This window comes from Aethalodelphis obliquidens, unplaced genomic scaffold (genome assembly GCF_003676395.1).
Source record: "Aethalodelphis obliquidens isolate GAN/ISIS:26980383/991018 unplaced genomic scaffold, ASM367639v1 scaffold32, whole genome shotgun sequence".
In the NCBI taxonomy this organism is placed as follows: domain Eukaryota; kingdom Metazoa; phylum Chordata; class Mammalia; order Artiodactyla; family Delphinidae; genus Aethalodelphis; species Aethalodelphis obliquidens.
Window position 1 is genome coordinate 9858550 of NW_020837976.1, and position 22255 is coordinate 9880804.

At 36.9% G+C, this 22255-nt stretch overlaps 1 protein-coding gene and 1 pseudogene across 8 annotated transcripts in view; one reads left to right on the forward strand and one right to left on the reverse strand.

Moving 5' to 3' along the window:
• TRAPPC8 (trafficking protein particle complex subunit 8) overlaps nucleotides 1–22255 on the reverse strand; it is a 91407-nt gene that overhangs the window by 9286 nt on the left and 59866 nt on the right. For 6 of the 8 annotated variants that reach the window (XM_027127682.1, XM_027127684.1, XM_027127683.1 and 3 more), the window contains 7 exons: nucleotides 20567–21009; nucleotides 19072–19219; nucleotides 15854–15950; nucleotides 7817–7885; nucleotides 7668–7726; nucleotides 5153–5326; nucleotides 1575–1676 (listed from right to left, as the gene is read on the reverse strand). In XM_027127682.1, coding sequence (XP_026983483.1) covers nucleotides 1575–1676; nucleotides 5153–5326; nucleotides 7668–7726; nucleotides 7817–7885; nucleotides 15854–15950; nucleotides 19072–19219; nucleotides 20567–21009 — 1092 coding nt within the window. Of the gene's footprint in view, nucleotides 1–1574; nucleotides 1677–5152; nucleotides 5327–7667; nucleotides 7749–7816; nucleotides 7886–15853; nucleotides 15951–19071; nucleotides 19220–20566; nucleotides 21010–22255 lie in introns of those variants that run through there. The other 2 variants (XM_027127689.1, XM_027127688.1) reach the window with 2 other exon arrangements.
• LOC113631332 (homeobox protein NANOG pseudogene) lies at nucleotides 16808–18076 on the forward strand (annotated as a pseudogene).

Consider the following 22255-nt stretch of genomic DNA (forward strand, 5'->3'; position numbering starts at 1 on the left):
TGGCTATGGTTGCTTTCGGACTCCAAACAACACAGATGAGTAATTCTGACAAAGACTCTAAGCCAGCAAAGTCTAAAATATTTATCATCTGGCTTTTCTCAGAAAAAGTTTGCTGACCCTTGATTTATACAGCTGCAAAAGCAAGAATTAAAACTGCTTTTGACCTATGAGTGAGAGAAAAGTGACTAGAGGTTTACTCTGGAGGAGGGAAGACTTGTGCCTGGAAGCGAGCAGGAGCAAAACTTCTGGGTTCGGGTCATGTTCTCTTTCTTGATCTGGGTCCTCCTTATACTGAAGTGTTCTTCAATTTGTGAAGAGTCAATGACCTAGTCACTATTCTGCATTTACGTTACACTTTAATAAAAAGTCCAAAAAATGTACTATTATTATAATCTAATCATCTAAGAAAAATAAGCTGTTATTTGAGACTTCTAAATGATACTAAATGAATCTCTACATACTACTTACCAGGAGGAATACACACGAACAACGGCCAGAAAAGGATACCAAAAACCTGAAGCTAATTTACTGAGGGAATATTTAGAAGAGCTTCCCTCTCTTCTACCTTAAAAGCAACAACAGGTATTTTTGCAATGAGTGCTGGACAATTTGTACAGTAGTTTTATAATAAGGGTTTGATTCAACCTTATGACAGACAGTCCCATCACAAGAGAGGCAAGGTATAAAGTACTATTACCCGTTTTATATGTAAGCTAAAAGTTTATCAAATTATGCGAGTAACTTGCACTAGGCCATCAATCTGAAAGTCTCTGGGCTCCAAATATATTATTCTTAGTATGATGAACATGCTGCATCTCCCAACTCAGTTAATCATATAAAGAGAATATAAAGTATTTCAAAGGTGAAATACAGAGGAAAAAAAGGATATGCCCTACACAGTATTTTAGTAAAATGGGACTATAACTTGAGTGAATTTTATAGAAATCACTTTGTTTCATTTTCTAAGTGAAAAACCTTGCCTTGAGATGTTCGAAATTATCAAAATATGACAATTTGCAATAAAACTTGGGACTTTTTTAACTAATCAAATCAATTTGAGAAAAACAATTTTCTTAAAGTAAGAAACAGATTTGGGTTTAAATATTTACACCTACTATGAGAACTTTTGGTAAGATTAAACAGTATTTTAGGAAAAGTAAGTAAATAAACAGTATTACCAGCTTCTGCACAACTCCAGAGGCCATCCTTTACACTGTATGATAGGCCCCATAGAGTTCTGCAATGGTATGGGCCTGTTAAACAACAAACAAGATAATATAGAGAATATGGTTCCCTTCCTCTCAAGCTAACTGTGAGTTCTAGATTCAATAAAGAATATATCTTAGGAAACCCCAAGATCACAAATGCATCTCAATACTCTTATGAAGTGCTAGTGAATTTTAAAATCAATTTATGTTCATTTCTAATTTTAATCAGCTTTCTGCCACCAAGCCCCAACTCAAATTCCAATATAAAAGCTTGCACAAACCAGATACCTTCAAAAACACAAAAAACAACCAAACAAAAAACCCCACAAGTTCACAGGAAGGTCCCAAAGCAAAGTCTGTCATTACCTGTTTCTGAGGATATGAAAAAGCTTCTTTTCCTATAGTGCGAAGAACAACATGGTGCTGACCTTCCAAAATAAGCTGCTTACTGTCTTCCACTACGTATGCCTAAGAAGTACAAAGCACAAAAATGTTAGCCTGCTTGGCAGTAACCTCAAAAGTAACCAATGCAATATCTGATGGAAAGCAGAGGTATTATGGCTAATATCTATCAATTACCAACACTCATGGCTGTGTCAACCTTTCTACTTTTGTTCATTCATTCAATCAATTAAGTATCTGTCAAAATCTGCTCTACCTCAATATAAAACAGTTGGCCTGGATACGTGAGAGACACTTCTTGAAATCTTTTCCAATTTTCTCTAGAGCGCTTAAGAAACTAGTCCAAAAGAACAGTGCCATACCATAACACAAGTTTTCTTCTTTACTGGACTGCCAATATACAGGCAAAAGGCTTTTTCTTTTTTTTCTTTTTTAAAAATATATTTATTTATTTTTGGCTGCATTGGGTCTTCATTGCTATGTGCAGGCTTTCTCTAGTTGTGGCAAGTGGGGCCTACTCTTCGTTGCGGTGCATGGGCTTCTCACTGCAGTGGCTTCTCTTGTTGCGGAGCACAGGCTCTAGGTGCACAGGCTTCAACAGTTGTGGCTCACAGGCTTCAGTAGTTGTGGCTCGTGGGCTCTAGAGCGCAGGCTCAGTAGTTGTGGCGCGTGGGCTTAGTTGCTCCACGGCATGTGGGATCTTCCCAGACTAGGGCTCAAACCCATGTCCCCTACACTGGCAGGCGGATTCTCAACCACTGAGCCACCAGGGAATTCCCAAGGCTTTTTCTTATCGTCTTGCTTCTGAAATGTACCAGGGTTTATCATATAATGCAGCAGAATCAGGGAGTACAATCATAAATCCTAGAAGTGGAAATGCCATGTCCTTGGAGATCTTAAATTTAAGTATTGATACATATGCTTAAAAGAGAAAAAAAAAAGTTTTTTTTCTTCCTATACAATGAACTGATCTCATCTAAATTAAAACACTTACTCCAGCATGTAACTTTTCTTCTTGAACTTCTTCTGTGTTGGAGAACATAAAATCTGTACATGGCTCTGATATACTGGTACTGTCACACTATGCAAATACAGATGCTTAATTTTTTTTTTGATAAGCCCAATTTCTTTTACTATTAGATTCAACAGATTCAAAATTACTCAGTCAGAATGCTATAAACACTCCTAAATGTTTATTTTCAATTTCTATACTTATCATGAGTGACAATTTGCCATCCATGGATCACACTTGGAGAACTACTGCACTAAGGCAGAGGCAGGCCCAGGACCTGCTCAGCACCCATCCATGCACAACCCAGAAATGCAGGAGGAGTTAAATACTCGATGGAGTGACCTTTAATCAAGAGAGGATGACAACTGATAGATAACATCCTGAGACAGGTCACACATCTTTTCCAATCGTCTCAGGGACCAAACAGAAGTCACCCATAGCCATGTATAACCCTATAATGCATTCTCTTTCCTGCACAAAGTCTTAGTTTTTCAAAACAAACCTTTATTTTTGGTTAAGATTGGTTATAAGTTATACTATACCCCCTTACCAACTAAATTTTTTTACAAAAATGTTGTCCAAGGTCTTAGTTTTCTCCTGAATCATATTTTTTTAGAGTACTATGTTCCCTATGCATCAACTCCACAACTTAAATGACTTGTCAAGTTTTCTTCCGTTCAAGGGGGTCCTTTGTGCACTATCTAGAGTCTTCACTAAAGAAAATCTACTAGTCACTTCCTCAAATGAATTGAATAATAAACTTATCATAGCTACTAGCCCCTACCAAATTTAATATCCCATCCTGTAATCTATTCAAACTTCCTATTTTCTAACTAAGGAGTATCATAATCTTGGGTAGTGTTCTTCTTCTTCAATGATAATCAGCAATACTAGTAATTGGTTTTTATTCAGGGTGATTTTTTGAAAGATAACCCCTGGCCGCCCCGCCCCCACCAAGGTTACTGTGGGCTCAACGATGAGTACAGAATACAGCACACATAACTCAAAATCTTGTCTCACGAATATTACAAATTGTTACATGGCAGGAATCTGTGGAGTGACAGCTACAAATGCTAAAGGTCTACCATACATTTAATGGATGAGTGGTTTACATTAAGGGGCAATGCTACTGAGCCTGAAAACAGGATTCTCTTTTTTTTTTTTTTTTTTTTTTTTTTGCGGTACGTGGGCCTCTCACTGCTGTGGCCTCTCCCGTTGCAGAGCACAGGCTCCGGACGCGCAGGCTCAGCGGCCATGGCTCACGTGCCCAGCTGCTCCGCGGCATGTGGGATCCTCCCGGACCGGGGCACGAACCCGTGTCCCCTGCATCGGCAGGCGGACTCTCAACCACTGCGCCACCAGGGAAGCCCAGGATTCTCTTGATTCTAAGCTCCAAGAACATTTGATTTCAAACTAATAACGTGTAACTTATCTTTTTAACATTAAACACCTTCACCTTCTATAGTCAACAAAAGTATCAATTTGCTTAAGCAGTTTTACTGGAATTCATGTAAAGCCAGCTTGGTTTCAAGAAAGTTTACTTAAAAGTGTACAGTTTAGTAAAAAGAACACTTTAGAACATCTGAATCAATTTAAAATAACATGTTCTAATCATCTACTATGAGCATGTCTCCATGTTAGGCCTTATATCAGACAGTACAAAATCAAACCTCCTCACATAGTTCAGGTGAATATCCCTGGGCAAGATCCTAAATTTCACTGTAGAATCATTTCTACAGTGGAAAAAAAAAAGATACATACTTAAGATACAAAAGGGTGTACTGTGAAAAATAAACCTCTTCTGCATTACAGTTAACTTTAGGGAAGACCAATGCCTAAACAACCTCATTCTGGTCTGCCATGTGTATGTGCAAATCTTAGCTGAATCTGATTTTTTTTAATTAAAATATTTTCAAATAATCTGAAAAATTTCAACACAGACCAACAATTAGATAATTGTAAAGAATTACTGTTAATTTGGGTGAGATAGTAATATGGTGGGGTTATGTTAAACAAGAAAGTCCTTATCTGCTAGAAGTACACATAAAAGCAGATGAAATATGTCATTAAAAAATATATACTGCAGCTAAAAAATAAAGGAAGGTAAAAATAAAACAAAGTAAAGGAATAGGTGAAAACGAACAGCAGCAAATTAGTGGCTGTTGGAGCCTAAGTAATGGGTACTTAGAGGTTCATAGTGCTATTTTTCCTTTTTCAGAGTTTGAAAATGCTCACAATAAAGAGTTTAATAACAGCATTTTTGCTTTCATGGAGCTTATCATGTCTACAATATTCTCAGTACCTCTTACAAGTAATAAGTAACACAGAATAAAGTCATCTAATTTGAATGAATTCTTCCCTTTAGGCAAAAAAAAAGTTATTTTGGAACTGTTGAAAAACTTATAAAACTATTTCAATATTCAAATTGGAAAATTTAAGCAGAGAAAATATAAAGAGCAGCTTACATTTACTCTTCAGCTTAAGAATCAAGTATAAGTGAGGCTTGCTGAAATAATTTAACAACACATACCTTCCACAATACAACAATATTCAAATCCACCTCATTGCACTTCTGAATTAATCTCATAGTGTCCTCTATTGACTGCTTTTCTGTATGCAGAGAAGACTGGGCTTGTGGTTTCTTCAATTCAGAGGATAAACTTCGATAAAAGAAGTCTGCACAGGGGCTTGCTGAACTTACTATCTGTTAAAAGAAAATCGTTTGTCTGTATGTGTTTTCAATTAGATATACCCTGCCAAAATTTAAATTTCTACAACTTACATATACCCAAAAGGCTTATTCAGTAATTTCTTATCAATTTGGTTGAATACAAGGAGGCCACCCTAAGACTTGAATACCTAAAATATTTGGCACAAATTACCCTGAATCTTAAAGTTTGAAGCTCAAATTCATAAATCTACACTTCCATGGCACTGGCTTTAACCTTCTAAGTATCCAGGGAGGGTAAATGGGTATCTCTAAGAAAATGAATAAAAAGTGAATTGTTGAGAATCTGACAAACAACATATATATGTATAACTGAATCATTTTACTGTACACTTGAAACAAATACAACATCGTAAAATAACTATACTTCAATTTTTTAAAAAGTAAATTGTTAAAAGGAAATTATGATTTTTTTTAACTATTAAAAATAACAAATATTTCCCATTCAAATACTTGGAAGACTAAGTGATATCCAATGAAACAGAACGAATGAAGCCACTGGCATTAACCTGGCTTTTATACTTGAAGGGAGAGAACAAGAGAAAAGATTTTTAAACAGACTCAGAACTACAGAATTTCCCTTAATTAATGACTACTGTGTTTCATAGTAAAATCTCTACACTTAACAATTTCCTGCATTATAAACTATATTATATAGCTGTTAAGCTTCAAGTTAATTATTAAATATTAATAAATACATATATTTTCCCCCTTAGACATGAACTTTTTCTGGTAAACCATTGTCCACATAGTTATCTCATCAACGTGTAGTGCCTGGTGAGTTCTATTTACTCAGATTCATCAAAAGGGAAAATGTCTTTGTTTATGCCATCTGCAGTGCTCCTATACAAAATTATTAACAATAAATATAATAAAAATTACAACCTTAATATAATTTAAGGGTCCTGATGATGTTTCTAGGGAATGTTTTTAAAAAGACACAAACAAAACAAACAACTTAAGTCCAAAAAGCTAAAATTCAACCATTCAGGAAGCAAGGAAGCACAGTGTCCAAAAGTCATACTCATTCTGGAATTATTGGACTTTTGGTGCTCTGGGATATTTCTAAATAGCCGCTTCCTCAAATGGCCAAAAGATAGTACAAAGAGTGGGTCAGATGAAGGCAAATGATAAGCACAATACAAAAGTCTAAGTATGTTTGGAATTATCAAGGAGAAGAACACAAAGAAATAATACTAGTAACAGCACAAAACGACAGGGAATTTGGCCCGTATTTTTCAAAGCAGATCCCCAAATCACCTCTTCAGATTATCTGCAGAGCTGGATGAAAATGTGTATTCCCAAACTCTACCCAAAGTATGAGCCAGAGCTTTAGAGGTGGGACGGCAAAGCTTTCATTTTTATAAAAATTCTCTAGATAAAAAATAGTGTGCAGAGCTTCCCTGGTGGCGCAGTGGTTAAGAATCCACCTGCCAATGCAGGGGATATGGGTTGGAACCCTGGTCCAGGAAGATCCCACTTGCTGCGGAGCAACTAAGCCTACATGCCACAACTACTGAGCCTGCGCTCTAGAGCCCACGCACCTAGAGCCCGTGCCCCGCAACAAGAGAAGCCACTGCAATGAGAAGCCCCACGCACCACAACAAAGAGTAGCCCCCACTCGCCACAACTAGAGAAAGCCCGTGCACAGCAACGAAGACCCAACACAGCCAAAAATAAAATAAATAAATTTAAAAAAAATAGAGGGTGCAGACTGATAACCTCAAGATCACCTACCTCAAAGCTTTAGCAATTCAGAGCCCCAGGTCTCATCCAGTCCCACTGACTGAGAATTTGCATTTTAACAAGATCCCCAGGTGACTTACATGAACATTATTTCAAAGTTTGAAAACCACTCTCAAGGTGGTTCTAACATATAATTATTGGGAGTATCAGTGCCCTAGTCAATAATACATTTAAAATTACAAAACAGCTTATTATTTGGGTCATAGAACCATATGATATTCCCAAATCCAGAGGGTTATCATCTATTTGTTCCACTGTGACCACGTTCCCAAATAAACAGGTTCCTTCATATAATCCTGTTTCTTTAATCCCAAGAACTAAACTTATTTCATGAGTATCTTACACTCTAAAAGAAAGTTAAATTTAAATAACTAATTAAAATGCTATATTCCATATAGCATTTTTGTTTGCTTTGGGGCATGAAGACAAGTTGCAAAACCCAACAAAGCTGACATGTTCATCCACCAAAGAATTTGGGGATTACTAAAGCAATAGTTTTACCAAAATAGTCAAGATACTCCAGACTGTGACTTTTTATTAAAATCAAACGTTATTGTGCTTATTCGCATACCTGTTCATTTCCAAAGATGATATCTGCAAAGGTATATTTTTCTGAGGACTGTGTAGCAACTAAAAAACAGGAGAGAACAAACTAATCATATCATTGGCATGAAATATAAAATAACCATTTAAGAAAGTGTGACAGTAAAATGAATTTACCTTCTTCCTCCTTACATCGTATTGCCTTGAAGCAAAATTTTCCCTTCTCCCTATTCGCAAGTTTGGCATCTAGGAAGAGAAAAGAGAAAATTTCAAGTATCTTTCTCAGTTTATAACATGGTAAAACCTAATTCATTACTCAGACTTCTTCAGTCACAATGGAAAATATTTCATAATTATAAATAGTGTTTAATGAAAAGCATCTTTGCTTTCCTCTCAATAAAGCAAATCTCATTCAGCTCCTTAAAAAGGTAAGATTAAATTTTCTTGAAATGCATGTTCATATGCACATATATATTCAGATATGTATGACATTATAGATAAACAGAAAATTTGAAAAATTAGAACGTGGGAGCCAGGGAGTCCACAATTCCCCCACTCTATCATTTCTGCATTTCCTATCAATATTTTTTTCATATGGATGATTTATACCAATATTACTATATGCACATATTTGCTATGATGCATTTCCCCACTATTGTGACGTATTTTAAAAGCTTATATATTTTAATGACCACAAAATAATCTGAGTTGTAGCTTAATTCACATTAAAGCTCCATTTGATTTTTCTCTATTGAACATAATCTTACAATAAACTGCTCTGAATATATGGATCTTCTTATATTTTGAATTAATTCCTCTGTATAAATTCCAAAAATAAGAATTACTATGAGGCTAGATAAGGGTTTAAACATTTTTTTTTAATCTTTTAAAATACATTGTACAATTCTTTCCAGAAACAGTAAATATTTTGCCAGCTTCGATCTACTCTTACAAGCACTAAGCACTTTCATACTACTAGCAGGATGATAAAATGATGGAAATATTTTGGAAAACAATTTGACAGTATGTATCACAAGTGTGCATATTCTTTTGTTTCAAGTTATATGGGTATGCAAATACACAGAAAAGCCAGTCAACACACAAGTTTGATTACACACAGAAAAACCAACTTTCCAATAGTAAAGGAAACAAAGAGAAACTTACAATTCTAGTCTATATGTTTCTGTACTGTTCGAAATTTTGATAGTGACCATGTATTCAGGCACTGATTTTACAACTGAATTTTTTAAAAAAGAAAAAATATATACAAATAGAAAAGATGTGGAATAAAAAGATGGGAAAGAATCGATTAACACAGTAATTTCACTTACAGTCATGTAAAGTAATGAAAGCACAATTTAATGCTTACAAAAGTTAATTATAAGAAAGTCATCAACCACCTAAACAAGCTCCAAAGATGGGTGCAAGCTGTGGCTATCAGCACAGACCCCTGAGAGGGGCATGAGACGCTAAGGCTGCTGCTGTAGCCACCAAGAAGCCTGTGTGCAAGCACAGGTCACTATCCATACCACCCCTGCTAGGAGCCTGTGCAGCTCGCCACTGCCAGGGTCCCATGATCCAGGGACAACTTCCCCAGGAGAACATGGTGCGCCTCAGGCTGTTGCAACGTCAAGTCACGCTGTCCTCTGCCGCTGCAGGCTCGCCCCACATTCCATACCCCTCCCTCCCTCCCCCCAGCCTGAGTGAGCCAGAGCCCCCTAATCAGCTGCTACTTTAACCCCATCCTGCCTGGCAAACAGACGCCCTCAGGCAACGTACACACACAGGCAGAGCCAAATCCAAAGCTGAGCCCCAGGAGCTGTGCGAACAAAGAAGAAAAAGGGAAATCTCTCCCAGCAGCCTCAGGAGCAGAGGATTAAATCTCCACAATCAACTTGATGTATCCTGCATCTGTGGAATACCGGAATACACAACGAATCATCCCAAAATTGAAGCGACGGACTTTGGGAGCAACTGTGTTTGCTTTCTGTGTCTAATTTGTTTCTGGTTTTATGTTTATCGTAGTTTAGTTTTTAGAGCTTATTATCATTGGTAGATTTGTTTATTGATTTGGTTGCTCTCTTCCTTTTTTTATTTTACATATATATATATGAGGGTTTTTTTCCCTTTTTCTCTTTTTGTGTGTGTATGTGTATGCTTCTTTGTGTGATTTTGTCTGTATAGCTTTGCTTTTGCCATTTGTCCTAGGGTTCTGATTGTCCTTTTTTTTTTTTTTTTTTGGTATACTTTTTAGCACTTCTTATCAATGGGGGATTTGCTTTTTCGTTTGGTTGCTCTCTTCTTTCTTTCTCGCTCTCTTTTTAAATTACTTTCTTGTTTTTTTATTTTTAATAATTTTTTTCTATTTTAATAACTATTTTATTTTATTTATTCATTTTTTTTTCTTTCTTTCTTTTCTTTCTCTCCCTTTTCCTCTGAGCCGTGTGGATGAAAGGCTCTTGGTGCTCCAGCTAGGCATCAGGGCTATGCCTCTGACGTGGGAGAGCCAAGTTCAGGACACTGGTCTACCAGAGACCTCCCGTCTCCACGTAATATCAAACGGCGAAAGCTCTCACAGAGACCTCCATCTCAACGCTAAGACCCAGCTCCACTCAACGACCAGCAAGCTATAGTGCTAGACACTGTATGCCAAACAACTAGCAAGACAGGAACACAAATCCACCCACCAGCAGAGAGGCTGCCTAAAATCATAATAAGTTCACCGACACCCCAAAACACACCACCAGACATGATCCTGCCCACCAGAAAGACAACATCCAGCCTCATCCACAAGAGCATAGGTACCAGTCCCCTCCACCAGGAAGCCTACACAACCCACTGAACGAACCTTACCCACTGGGAGCAGACACCAAAAACAACAGGAACTACGAACCTGCAGCCTGCAAAACGTATACCCCAAACACAGTAAGTTAAGCAAAATGATAAGACAGAGAAATACACAGCAAATGCAGAAACAAGGTAACAACCCACAGACCAAACAAATGAAGAGGAAATAGGCAGTCTACCTGAAAAAGAATTTAGAGTAATGAGAGTAAAGATGATCCAAAATCTTGGAAATAGAATGGGGAAAACACAAGAAACGTTTAACAAGGACCTAGAAGAACTAAAGAGCAAACAAACCAGGATGAACAACACAATAAATGAAATTAAAAATTCTCTAGAAAGAATCAACAGCAGAATACTTAGGCAGAAGAACGGATAAGTGACCTAGAAAATAAAATAGTGGCAATAACTACCACAGACCAGAATACACAAAAAAGAATGAAAAGAACTGAGGACAATCTCAGAGACCTCTGGGACAACATTAAATGCACCAACATTCAAATTATAGGGGTCCCAGAAGAAGAGAATAAAAAAGGGACTGAGAAAATATTTGATGAGATTACAGTTGAAAACTTCCCTAATATGGGGAAGAAAATAGTCAATCAAGTCCAGGAAGCACAGAGAGTCCCACACAGGATAAATCCAACGAGAAACATGCCAAGACACACATTAATCAAACTATCAAAAATTAAATACAAAGAAAAAATATTCAAAGCAGCAAGGGAAAAGCAACAATTAACATACAAGGGAATCCCCATAAGATTAACAGCTGATCTTCTAGCAGAAACTCTGCAAGCCAGAAAGGAGTAGCAGGACATATTTAAAGTGATGAAAGGGAAAAACTTACAACCAAGATTAATCTACCCAGCAAGGATCTCATTCAGATTCGATGGAGAAATTAAAACCTTTACAGATAAGTGAAAGCTAAGAGAATTCAGCATCACCAAACCAGCTCTACAACAAATGCTAAAGGAACTTCTCTAGGCAGGAAACAGAGAAGGAAAAGACAAACAAATGCAAAACATTAAGAAAATGGGAATAGAAACATACATATCGATAACTACCCTATATGTAAATGGATTAAATGCTCCAACCAAAAGACACAGACTGGCTGAATGGATAAAAAACAAAACCCATACATATAGTGTCTACAAGAGACCCACTACAGACCCAGTGACACATACAGACTCAAAGTGAGGGGATGGAAAAAGATGTTCCATGCAAATGGAAATCAAAAGAAAGCTGGAGTAGCAATTCTTGTATCAGACAAAATAGACTTTAAAATAAAGACTATTACAAGAGACAAAGAAGGACACTACATAATGATCAAGGGATCAATCCAAGAAGAAGATATAACAATTGTAAATATTTATGCACCCAATATAGGAGCACCTCAATACATAAGGCAAATGCTAACAGCCATAAAAGGGGAAATTGACAGTAAAAGAATCATAGTAGGGGACTTTAACACCCCACTTTCACCAATGGACAGATCATCCAAAATGAAAATAAATAAGGAGGCAGAAGCTTTAAATGATACATTAAACAAGATGGACTTAATTGACATTTATAGGACATTCCATCCAAAAACAGCAGATTACACATTCTTCTCAAGTGCTCATGGAACATACTCCAGGATAGATCATATCTTGGGTCACAAATCAAGCCTTGGTAAATTTAAGAAAACTAAAATTGTATCGAGTATCTTTTCCAGCCACAACACTATGAGACCAGATATCAATTACAGGAAAAAAATCTGGAAAAAATACAAACACATAGAGGGTAAACAATACACTACTAAACAACCAAGAGAACACTGAAGAAATCAAAGAGGAAATCAGAAAATACCTAGAAACAAATGACAATGAAAACACGATGACCCAAAACCTATGGCATGCAGCAAAAGCAGTTCTAAGAGGAAAGTTTATAGCAATACAATCCTACCTCAAGAAACACCTCAAATAAATAACTTAACCTTTTACCTAAAGCAATTACAGAAAGAAGAACAAAAAAATCCCAAAGTTAGCAGAAGGAAAGATATCATTAAGATCAGATCAGAAATAAATGAAAAAGAAATGAAGGAAACAATAGCAAAGATCAATAAAACTAAAAGCTGGTTCTTTGAGAAGATAAACAAAATTGATAAACCACTAGCCAGACTCATCAAGAAAAACAGGAAGAAGAATTAGAAATGAAAAAGGAGAAGTAACAACTGACACTGCAGAAATACAAAGGATAATGGGAGATTACTACAAGCAACTCTATGACAAAAATATGGACAACCTGGAAGAAATGGACAACTTCTTAGAAAAGCACAACCTTCCGAGACTGAACCAGGAAGAAATAAAAAATATAAAACAGGCCAATCACAAGCACTGAAATTGAAACTGTGATTAAAAATCTTCCAACAAACAAAAGCCCAGGACCAGATGGCTTCACAGGCAAATTCTATCAAACATTTAGAGAAGAGCTAAAACCTATCCTTCTCAAGCTCTTCCAACCTGTAGCAGAGGTAGGAACACTCCCAAACTCATTCTACGAGTCCACCATCACTCTGATACCAAAAACAGGCAAAACTGTCACAAAAAAAGAATACTACAGGCCAATATCACTGATGAATACAGATGCAAAAATCCTCAAGAAAATACTAGCAAACAGAATCCAACAGCACATTTAAAACATCATATACCATGATCAAGTGGGGTTTATCCCAGGAATGCAAGGATTCTTCAATATACACAAATCAATCAATGTGATAAACCATATTAACAAACTGAAGGAAGGAAAACATATGATCATTTCAATAGATGCAGAAAAAGCTTCTGACAAAATTTAACATCCATTTATGATAAAAACCCTCCAGAAGTAGGCATAGAGGGAACTGACCTCAACATAATAAAGGCCATATATGACAAACTCACAGCCAACATTGTTCTCAATGGTGAAAAAGTGAAACCATTTCCACTAAGATCAAGAACAAGACAAGGTTGCCCACTCTCACCACTATTATTCAACATAGTTTTGGAAGTTTTAGCCATAGCAATCAGAGAAGAAAAAGAAATAAAAGGAATCTAAATTGGAAAAGAAGTAAAACTGTCACTGTTTGCAGATGACACGATACTATACATACAGGATCCCAAAGATACTACCAGAAAACTACTTGAGCTAATCAATGAATTTGGTAAAGTTGCAGGATACAAAATTAATGCACAGAAATCTCTTGCATTCCTATACACTAATGATGAAAAATCTGAAAGAGAAATTAGGAAACACTCCCATTTACCACTGCAACAAAAAGAATAAAATACCTTGGAATAAATCTACCTAAGGAGACAAAAGACCTGTATGCAGAAAACTGTAAGACACTGATGAAAGAAATTAAAGATGATACAAACAGATGGAGAGATATTCCATGTTTTTGGATTGGAAGAATCAACACTGTGAAAATGACTCTACTACCCAAAGCAATCTACAGATTCAATGCAATCCCTATCAAACTATCAATGGCATTTTAACAAAACTAGAACAAAAAATTTCACAATTTGTGTGGAAACACAAAAGACCCCCAATAGTCAAAGCAATCTTGAGAAAGAAAAAGGGAGCAGGAGCAATCAGGCTCCTGGACTTCAGACTATAATACAAAGCTACAGTAATCAAGACAGTATGGTACTGGCACAAAAACAGAAATATAGATCAATGGAACAGGATAGAAAGCCCAGAGATAAACCCAGGCACATATGGTCACGTTATCTTTGATAAAGGAGGCAAGAATATACAATGGAAAAAAGACAGCCTCTTCAATAAGTGGTGCTGGGAACACTGGACAGCTACATGTAAAAGAATGAAATTAGAACACTCCCTAACACCATACACAAAATAAACTCAAAATGGATTAAAGACCTATATGTAAAGCCAGACACTATAAAAGTCTTAGAGGAAAACATAGGCAGAACACTCTATGACATAAATCACAGCAAGATCCTTTTTGTCCAACCTCGTAGAGAAATGGAAATAAAAACAAAAATAAACAAATGGAACCTAATGAAACTTAAAAGCTTTTGCACAGCAAACAAAACCATAAACAAGACCAAAAGACAACCCTCAGAATGGGAGAAAATATTTGCAAATGAAGCCAACTGACAAAGGATTAATCTCCAAAATATACAAGTAGCTCATGCAGCTCAATATCAAAACAACAAACAACCCACCCAATCCAAAAATGGGCAGAAGACCTAAATAGACATTTCTCCAAAGAAGATATACAGATTGCCAACAAACACATGAAAGGATGCTCAACATCACTAATCATTAGAGAAATGCAAATCAAAACTACAATGAGGTATCACCTCACACCAGTCAGCATGGCCATCATAAAAATATCTACAAACAATAAATGCTGGAGAGGGCGTGGAGAAAAGGGAACACTCTTACACTGCTGGTGGGAATGTAAATTGATAAAGCCACTGTGGAGAACAGTATGGAAGTTCCTTAAAAAACTAAAAATAGAACTACCATATGACCCAGCAATCCCACTACTGGGCATATACCCTGAGAAAACCATAAAAAGCCATGTACCACAATGTTCATTGCAGCTCTATTTACAATAGCCAGGACATAGAAGCAACCTAAGTGTCCATCGACAGATGAATGGATAAGGACGGTGTGGCAATATATACAATGGAATATTACTCAGCCATAAAAAGAAACGAAATTGAGTTATTTGTAGTGAGGTGGATGGACCTAGAGACTCTCATACAGAGTGAAGTAAATCAGAAAGAGAAAAACAAATAACATATGTTAATACATATATATGGAATCTTAAAAAAACCAAATAAATGGTTGTGAAGAACCTAGGGGCAGAACAGGATTAAAGATGCAGACATAGAGAATGGACTTGAGGACACGGGGATAGGGAAGGGTAAGCTGGGATGAAGTGAGAGAGTGGCATGGACATAGATACACTACCAAATGTAAAACAGATAGCTAGTGGGAAGCAGCCGCATAGCACAGGGAGATCAGCTCGGTGCTTTGTGACCACCTGGAGGGGTGGGATAAGGAGGGTGGGAGGGAGACGCAAGAGGGAGGAGATATGGCGATATATGTATACGTATAGCAGATTCACTTTGTTATACAGCAGAAACTAACACACCGTTGTAAAGCAATTATACTCCAATAAAGATGTTAAAAAAAAGGACTTTGATATAATGTAATATATGATATAATTATAGCAAAGTATATACAGATATTTAAATGAGTTAAAAAAAAGAAAGGCACCAATAATCTTATGACATTCTGGTACTGTTCTGAAAAAAATAAAATCAACGAAGGAAGATATCAGAATTTATTATGAAGAGGGAAAAAGGCACAAACCTTTGTTTTCAGAGAGATTTACAGATTTCTGTAACTTCCAGTGTTTGCTACTACTTGATACTTGTACTATATGGAATTCCTTAACACCTGCTTCACTCTATCAAAAGGAAATAAAAGAGTCATTCAAGATTTAGGAGCACTAACGTAGAATACTCTAATGAGAATGACACTGCTACCAAAGTCAGTATCAATTAACATAAGATGAAATTTTTATTTTGAAATAAATTAACAATACATTTCAGAAATGTAAATTATTTAAATCCCTCTATAAACATTCTTAAAACACGTAAGTCATCATCTTATTCACAAAATAGATTTAATTATAATATACTCCCAGTGGCAAAGTTTTAAATATTGAAAGGCATTCAGTTATTAGAATCTATTATAATGAGTTATTTAATATATCAAAAATTATTTGCTGCCAATTTTTAATCAAAACCATAGCACTTTTATTTCTTCTGATCTTTCTCTCACATTCCTGTTAAGGCAAAAAGCAACAAAGAACAGAATACCAATATACAGTCAATGTACATAAAATTATTTAAATTGCATATATTTTTTATTCTCCTGAATAGGAGCTAATTTGAAATTATTCAAATGTTCTTACTCTTACAAATATTGGTTTTTTGGGAAGATCACCGAAGTATCAGCACATTGACCTTAAATGTCCTAAAATGAAGTGACCATACAAATTTATGAAGCTAAAAGACATGACAGAAATAATAAGTAACATTTCAAACAGGTATCTAAACTGAATCAATATGAAGCTAAGATTCTACTTTAATAAGATCACAGTTCCTTCTTGAAGAATATTCATTTTGATATTTAGAGTACATAAACAGGAAAGATAAAATGTTTAAAATGCTTTATATAAAGGAAATGGTACTGCTGGAAATGTATAAGTAAGGGGTTATCAAGTTAATACTGAATGTGAAATCCTAACAGAACTTTGTAAATTTAAGCACATCAAAACACATCCTCGTCATTTTCCTCACATCCTCGTCATTTTCCTACATTGGGCTGGTAGGCTTCCGTTATCATACAGGTGACTTCCCTTCATCCCATGTTTTTAATACTTTTACACCTGGAGATCTTCACCTTTCTCTAAGCTCTTCTACCTAGATTCTTAAGCCTGGACTTTTCCTACCATCTATCTAGCTCTTTGGTTTTCTCCCTCTCCTTCAATTCAACAACATGAGTGTGGACCCAGCTTGTCCCCAAAGCCTGCGTGGCCCCAAAGCATCCAATTCTAGGGAATCTTCACCAATGCCTGAGATTTACGGGCCTGAAGAAAATTATGTCCTTGCAAATGTCATCTGCTGAGACCCACGACATGGAGACTGTCTGTCCTCTTCCTTCCTTCTCCATGGATCTGCTTATTCAGGACAGTCCTGATTCTCCCACAAGCCCCAGAGTAAAACTAATAGCCACGGCTGCAGACAAGAGCACAGAGAAGAAGGAAGAGAAGGTCCTGGTCAAGAAGCAGAAGACCAGAACCGTGTTCTCTCAGTCACAGCTGTGTGTGCTCAATGACAGATTTCAGAGGCAGAAATACCTCAGCCTCCAGCAAATGCAAGAACTTTCCAACATCCTGAACCTTAGCTACAAACAGGTTAAGACCTGGTTCCAGAACCAGAGAATGAAATGTAAGAGGTGGCAGAAAACAACTGGCTGAGGAATAGCAACATTGTGACTCAGGGCCCAGCAACTACAGAATACCCAGGCTTCTATTCCTACCACCAAGGATGCCTGGTGAACTCTTCTGGAAACCTGCCCACGTGGGGTAACCAGACCTGGGATAACCCAACTTGGAGCAACCAGAGCTGGAATAGTCAGTCCTGGAGCAACCAGAGCTGGAACAGTCAGACCTGGTGCCCCCAAGCTTGGAATAACCAGACTTGGAACAATCAATTCAACAACTATGTTGAGGAATTCCTGCAGCCCCAGATCCAGTTCTAGCAAAATTCTCCTGTCAGTGATTTGGAGGCCACCTTGGAAACTGCCGGGGAAAGCTATAACATAATACAGCAAACTGCTAAGTATTTCAATTCCCAACAGCAAATCATGGATTTATTCCCAAATTACTCCCTGAACACACAGCCTGAAGATTTCTAACGATGGCTGTATTATTCAATCTTAATTTGAGCTATGACTGTTATTACTTCCCTAGAATTTTTCTTTTACAATTACATATCTCTCTGCCTTGACAAGCTGCTTTTCATTGTTCCTTTTGTGTCAATTTGGGGGTGTATGATTGGTGTCTACTCAAAGAGGTTTCACAAGCATTGGCTTCTACGGACATGATAAAAGATGACAGGCGGCTATAGATAACTAGGTTATAATACTATTTTTTGGATATCTTTAGGATCTAGAACCTAACCTCAAAAATAGGGAGCAAAAGTACAAAGATGTGTAATGAAGGATTATTCATATTTTCTGGGATGGGGAGGCTTTACTTGTTAAGAACCTCAGTTGTTAAGGTGAAGGGTTAAGCTACAATGTGCTTCACTGATTTCTTCTACCCCTTTTTGCTACTTTACTACAACCCCTAATTTTTTCCACCAGTCTAGTATTTGTAGAAAGATGTTTTAATTTGTCCACATCATAATACTACCAGTTGGCTGGTTCGTTTATAAGTACCAATAAACAAAAAAATTACCCATTTAAAAAAAAAAAACACATCCTCAATGGTGAGACTAGAAAGCACTTTATGAGATCTTTTTTGGGTTGAATTACTGGTATACGGCCATATACCATATGATTATGTATCATATTAATACCACTAATACCACTAGATCCTTTTTTTTTTTTTTTTTTGCGTTATGCGGGCCTCTCACTGTTGTGGCCTCTCCCGTTGCGGAGCACAGGCTCTGGACGCACAGGCTCAGCGGCCATGGCTCACGGGCCCAGCCGCTCCGCAGCATGTGGGATCCTCCCGGACCGGGGCACGAACCCATGTCCCCTGCATCGGCAGGGGGACTCTCAACCACAGCGCCACCAGGGAAGCCCAATACCACTAGATCCTTTAATTTGAAGTACTGAGGGATAAAATTACGAAGCAAATTGAGAATTAACATGTTTTTACATTCCATTCTATATGAACATCCCTAAATTCCTAGCTTATGCTGTCTTGTGAAGGAAAAAAAAATCATTACGAAAAACAAAGGATACACTTAAAATAATAATTAAAGACAAAATTTAGTTTTAAACCAGCTTACGGTATTGGTATTTTCCACATCCACAAAGACTAGCATATTGCCTCCTCTGCCCTCCTCATCTTCAAGAGAATTACTTCTGCAGACAGTGGCTCGCACATTCAAAGATCGACTGGTACAAATGACTGCCGTGTGTCTTAATATTCTGTGACTAAAGAAGTAAAAATCACAAATTTAATCTAAGACTCTCTCCCAATGTTATGATTCTCTAATTCCAAATAAAGCTTTTTAAAACCTATTCACCCTCAGGACAATTTATACTCTAAAAAAACCAAGACAGATACAATAAGGTAAAATTATCTAGTTAGCCTAACATTAGTTCAATTCTTTATTCTCAGTTTGGAAGAAAACTATTAGTCTCCTTTTTTCCCTGCTCATCAAACTCAGCCACAGTATAGTACATGAAAATAATCATCATATAGTCATGTCTTGATTATACCTCTTCTGATAGTAGTTCCAAAGTTAATGACTGAATGCCTACCAAGTAAATGCCAAACTTTCACCTGGCATTTAAGGCTCTCCACAATAGAGCTTTACAATTCCACCTTTATTCCCCCTTTATACATTTTATACTGTAGCCAAACTAACTATATGCAGTTCATATTTCCCAAGTTGGAAATTTTCATTCATATATACAGTTACTTCCGGGAATACCCACTACTCTCTTGCCTATCCCCTTTGATCCAAATTCTGAAATCTTTACTTTCTTTGGAAGCTCATTTTACCACTACTATATTCTACAAAGTCTTAATGGATTGCTTTGGCCAGAGAACTCTCTATCATCTTCTTAAGGGGAATTAACATTTACCGAGGACCTAAAATGTACCTGTCCTTACAAATATTATATCTTTTGGTTCTCATAGTAAGCCTTACAAGATATTTTATTAAATTTTAAAATGTAGCACAATTATTCCCGGTTAATTTTGTAAAAATGACAATGGCATTATCATAAAATACTCTATTGCGCTACAGGCTACAGATCCTTGTATAAGCCAGCTAGGTTTGATTTCTTCAGTGATGCCCATAACACCACCTAAATCATGTGCTCTGCAAATACATACATTTTGGGAGGCAGGGGAGGGCACTAGGGAAAAGGAAAAGGAAAACAGAGTAATTTTCTTTAAAAAGGATGACTGTAGGCAAGTTGTCTTCATATACAAATGACACCCTGTTTTAATACATGATACCTGTGAATTTCATTATTATGTGATAACGTTGGCCATAGTACTTAGTTGTATCGAAGAATCATGAAGTTTATAGAAAGAAGCATGAAAAAGATTAATGTAGCTTAATTTTTTCCACTTTTGGCTGCTTAGAACTTACAATTAGATTAGGGACAACCTCAGATACAAACTTCATGCATAATTTGGAAGGGAGTAATTTCTTAGTAAACTATGACATATGTTAACAAATATCAAAATGTTTATTTGAATGGGTGTATATATATCTATATATATTAGACGCAGAGGTTAAACCTAAAAAGTTTTATAATACTCACCGTATTTTAGGCTGCTTTTTAACACTTTCATAGTAAAACAAAAAGTTAATTTCATGGACACCTTCTTCATCTGGCCCACGTAACCACATTGGTAGCTGAACTGAAGCTCCAGGTAGAAGAACAGTGTCAGGAAGGGGAACAGGAATCACCTCTGGCTGACTTCCTATGCCAATGCCAAAGTCTACAGAAGAAGCTGATGATATGAGTGCTGTACACACAGAGGTAGAATCTGTCACAACAGTCTTGTAAGCACTACAGTTCTCAGAAGCTGAGGGACTTAGTGGTGTTAGAACAGCTGTGTTACCACCAAAAGTAAAGAAATCTGGACGTTTAGAAACAACCTTCAATCCAGTAAGAGGACATTTGCTGACATTGACAAATTCTACATATGCTTTTCGGATTTCTCCACAGAGAAGCCCTGTAGGAAAATGTATAAAGAACACCTGCATTGGAGGGAAAAAATATTATTATATTGTCTGTTAAAAATTCTGAACCTCTAATTAATAACACTTTAAGATGCTGTATTTCTTTACTACAGGTTTACAAGTATTTTATTAATTCTCTTCGATATCTCCCTGGGTATGTGGTATTAAGAACTCCATTTTAAAAAAGAGGATGAGACAGAGACCAGTGTTACTCAGTAGCAGATTTCAGAGTTATGAATTAAAGGTACAGTGTCAATAACTACAGGGCCACCGGCAAAACTTTCACAACTGTGTAGATTATGGACAAGAGAAGCTATAAGTAATTTAGCATGGTCACATGAACAATTATCAGCTGAAAAACCCTTAACATCGTCAACTTAAAAAGTAGCTCAACTATCTATTTATACATCATTAAAATGAAAAGAGGCACAATAAGTCTTAAAAGGGAAAAGCATATAGATGCGTGATTCCATATGTGTAATTTAAAAAGCCGGTATCTTCGAATATCCTCAGGCTTTCAGTAAGCTGTGTGGAAGCAAAACCTGATCTGACAAATGGAGGTTCTTTATAGCCTTTTCCATTTAGTGTGATATTCATGTGGTTCACTCAAGCCACATTAATGTGCTTGATTACCAGGTGCTGCCACAAACCCAACAGGGGTCACATAACGCTTTAGATAAAAACACACATGTATATGCACAATTTCTAAAAATTAAAAAAAAAAAAATTGACTTCCAACACATGCCTGGCCTCAGGATTTCAGATAAGAGATGGAAATACGGGCTAACAAAATCATCCAGTAAGTCATCTGCATTTAAAAGATCCAGAAGAATAAATGTCAGAAGTACTCTGACAGCATCTAAGAAAGGAAGAATATAAAGGTAACAGTATGAGGATTAAAGTTACAGCTGGCTGTCCCAAAGGAGTTATGAAAGTCCGGTGGAGGCTTCCCTGGTGGTGCAGTGGTTGAGAGTCCGCCTGCTGATGTAAGGGACACGGGTTCGTGCCCCGGTCCGGGAAGATCCCACATGCCGCGGAGCAGCTAGGCCCGTGAGCCATGGCTGCTGAGCCTGCGCGTCCGGAGCCTGTGCTCCGCAACGGGAGAGGCCACATCAGTGAGAGGCCCGTGTACCGCAAAAAAACAAACAAACAAACAAAAAACAAAGTCCAGTGGAAGTATCTGTCTTTTAATCTTAGTTTTAATAGGACTTCATTATGGCCATATTCTTAAGGAATCAGATAAAATTTGGGGAAATCAGAAGCT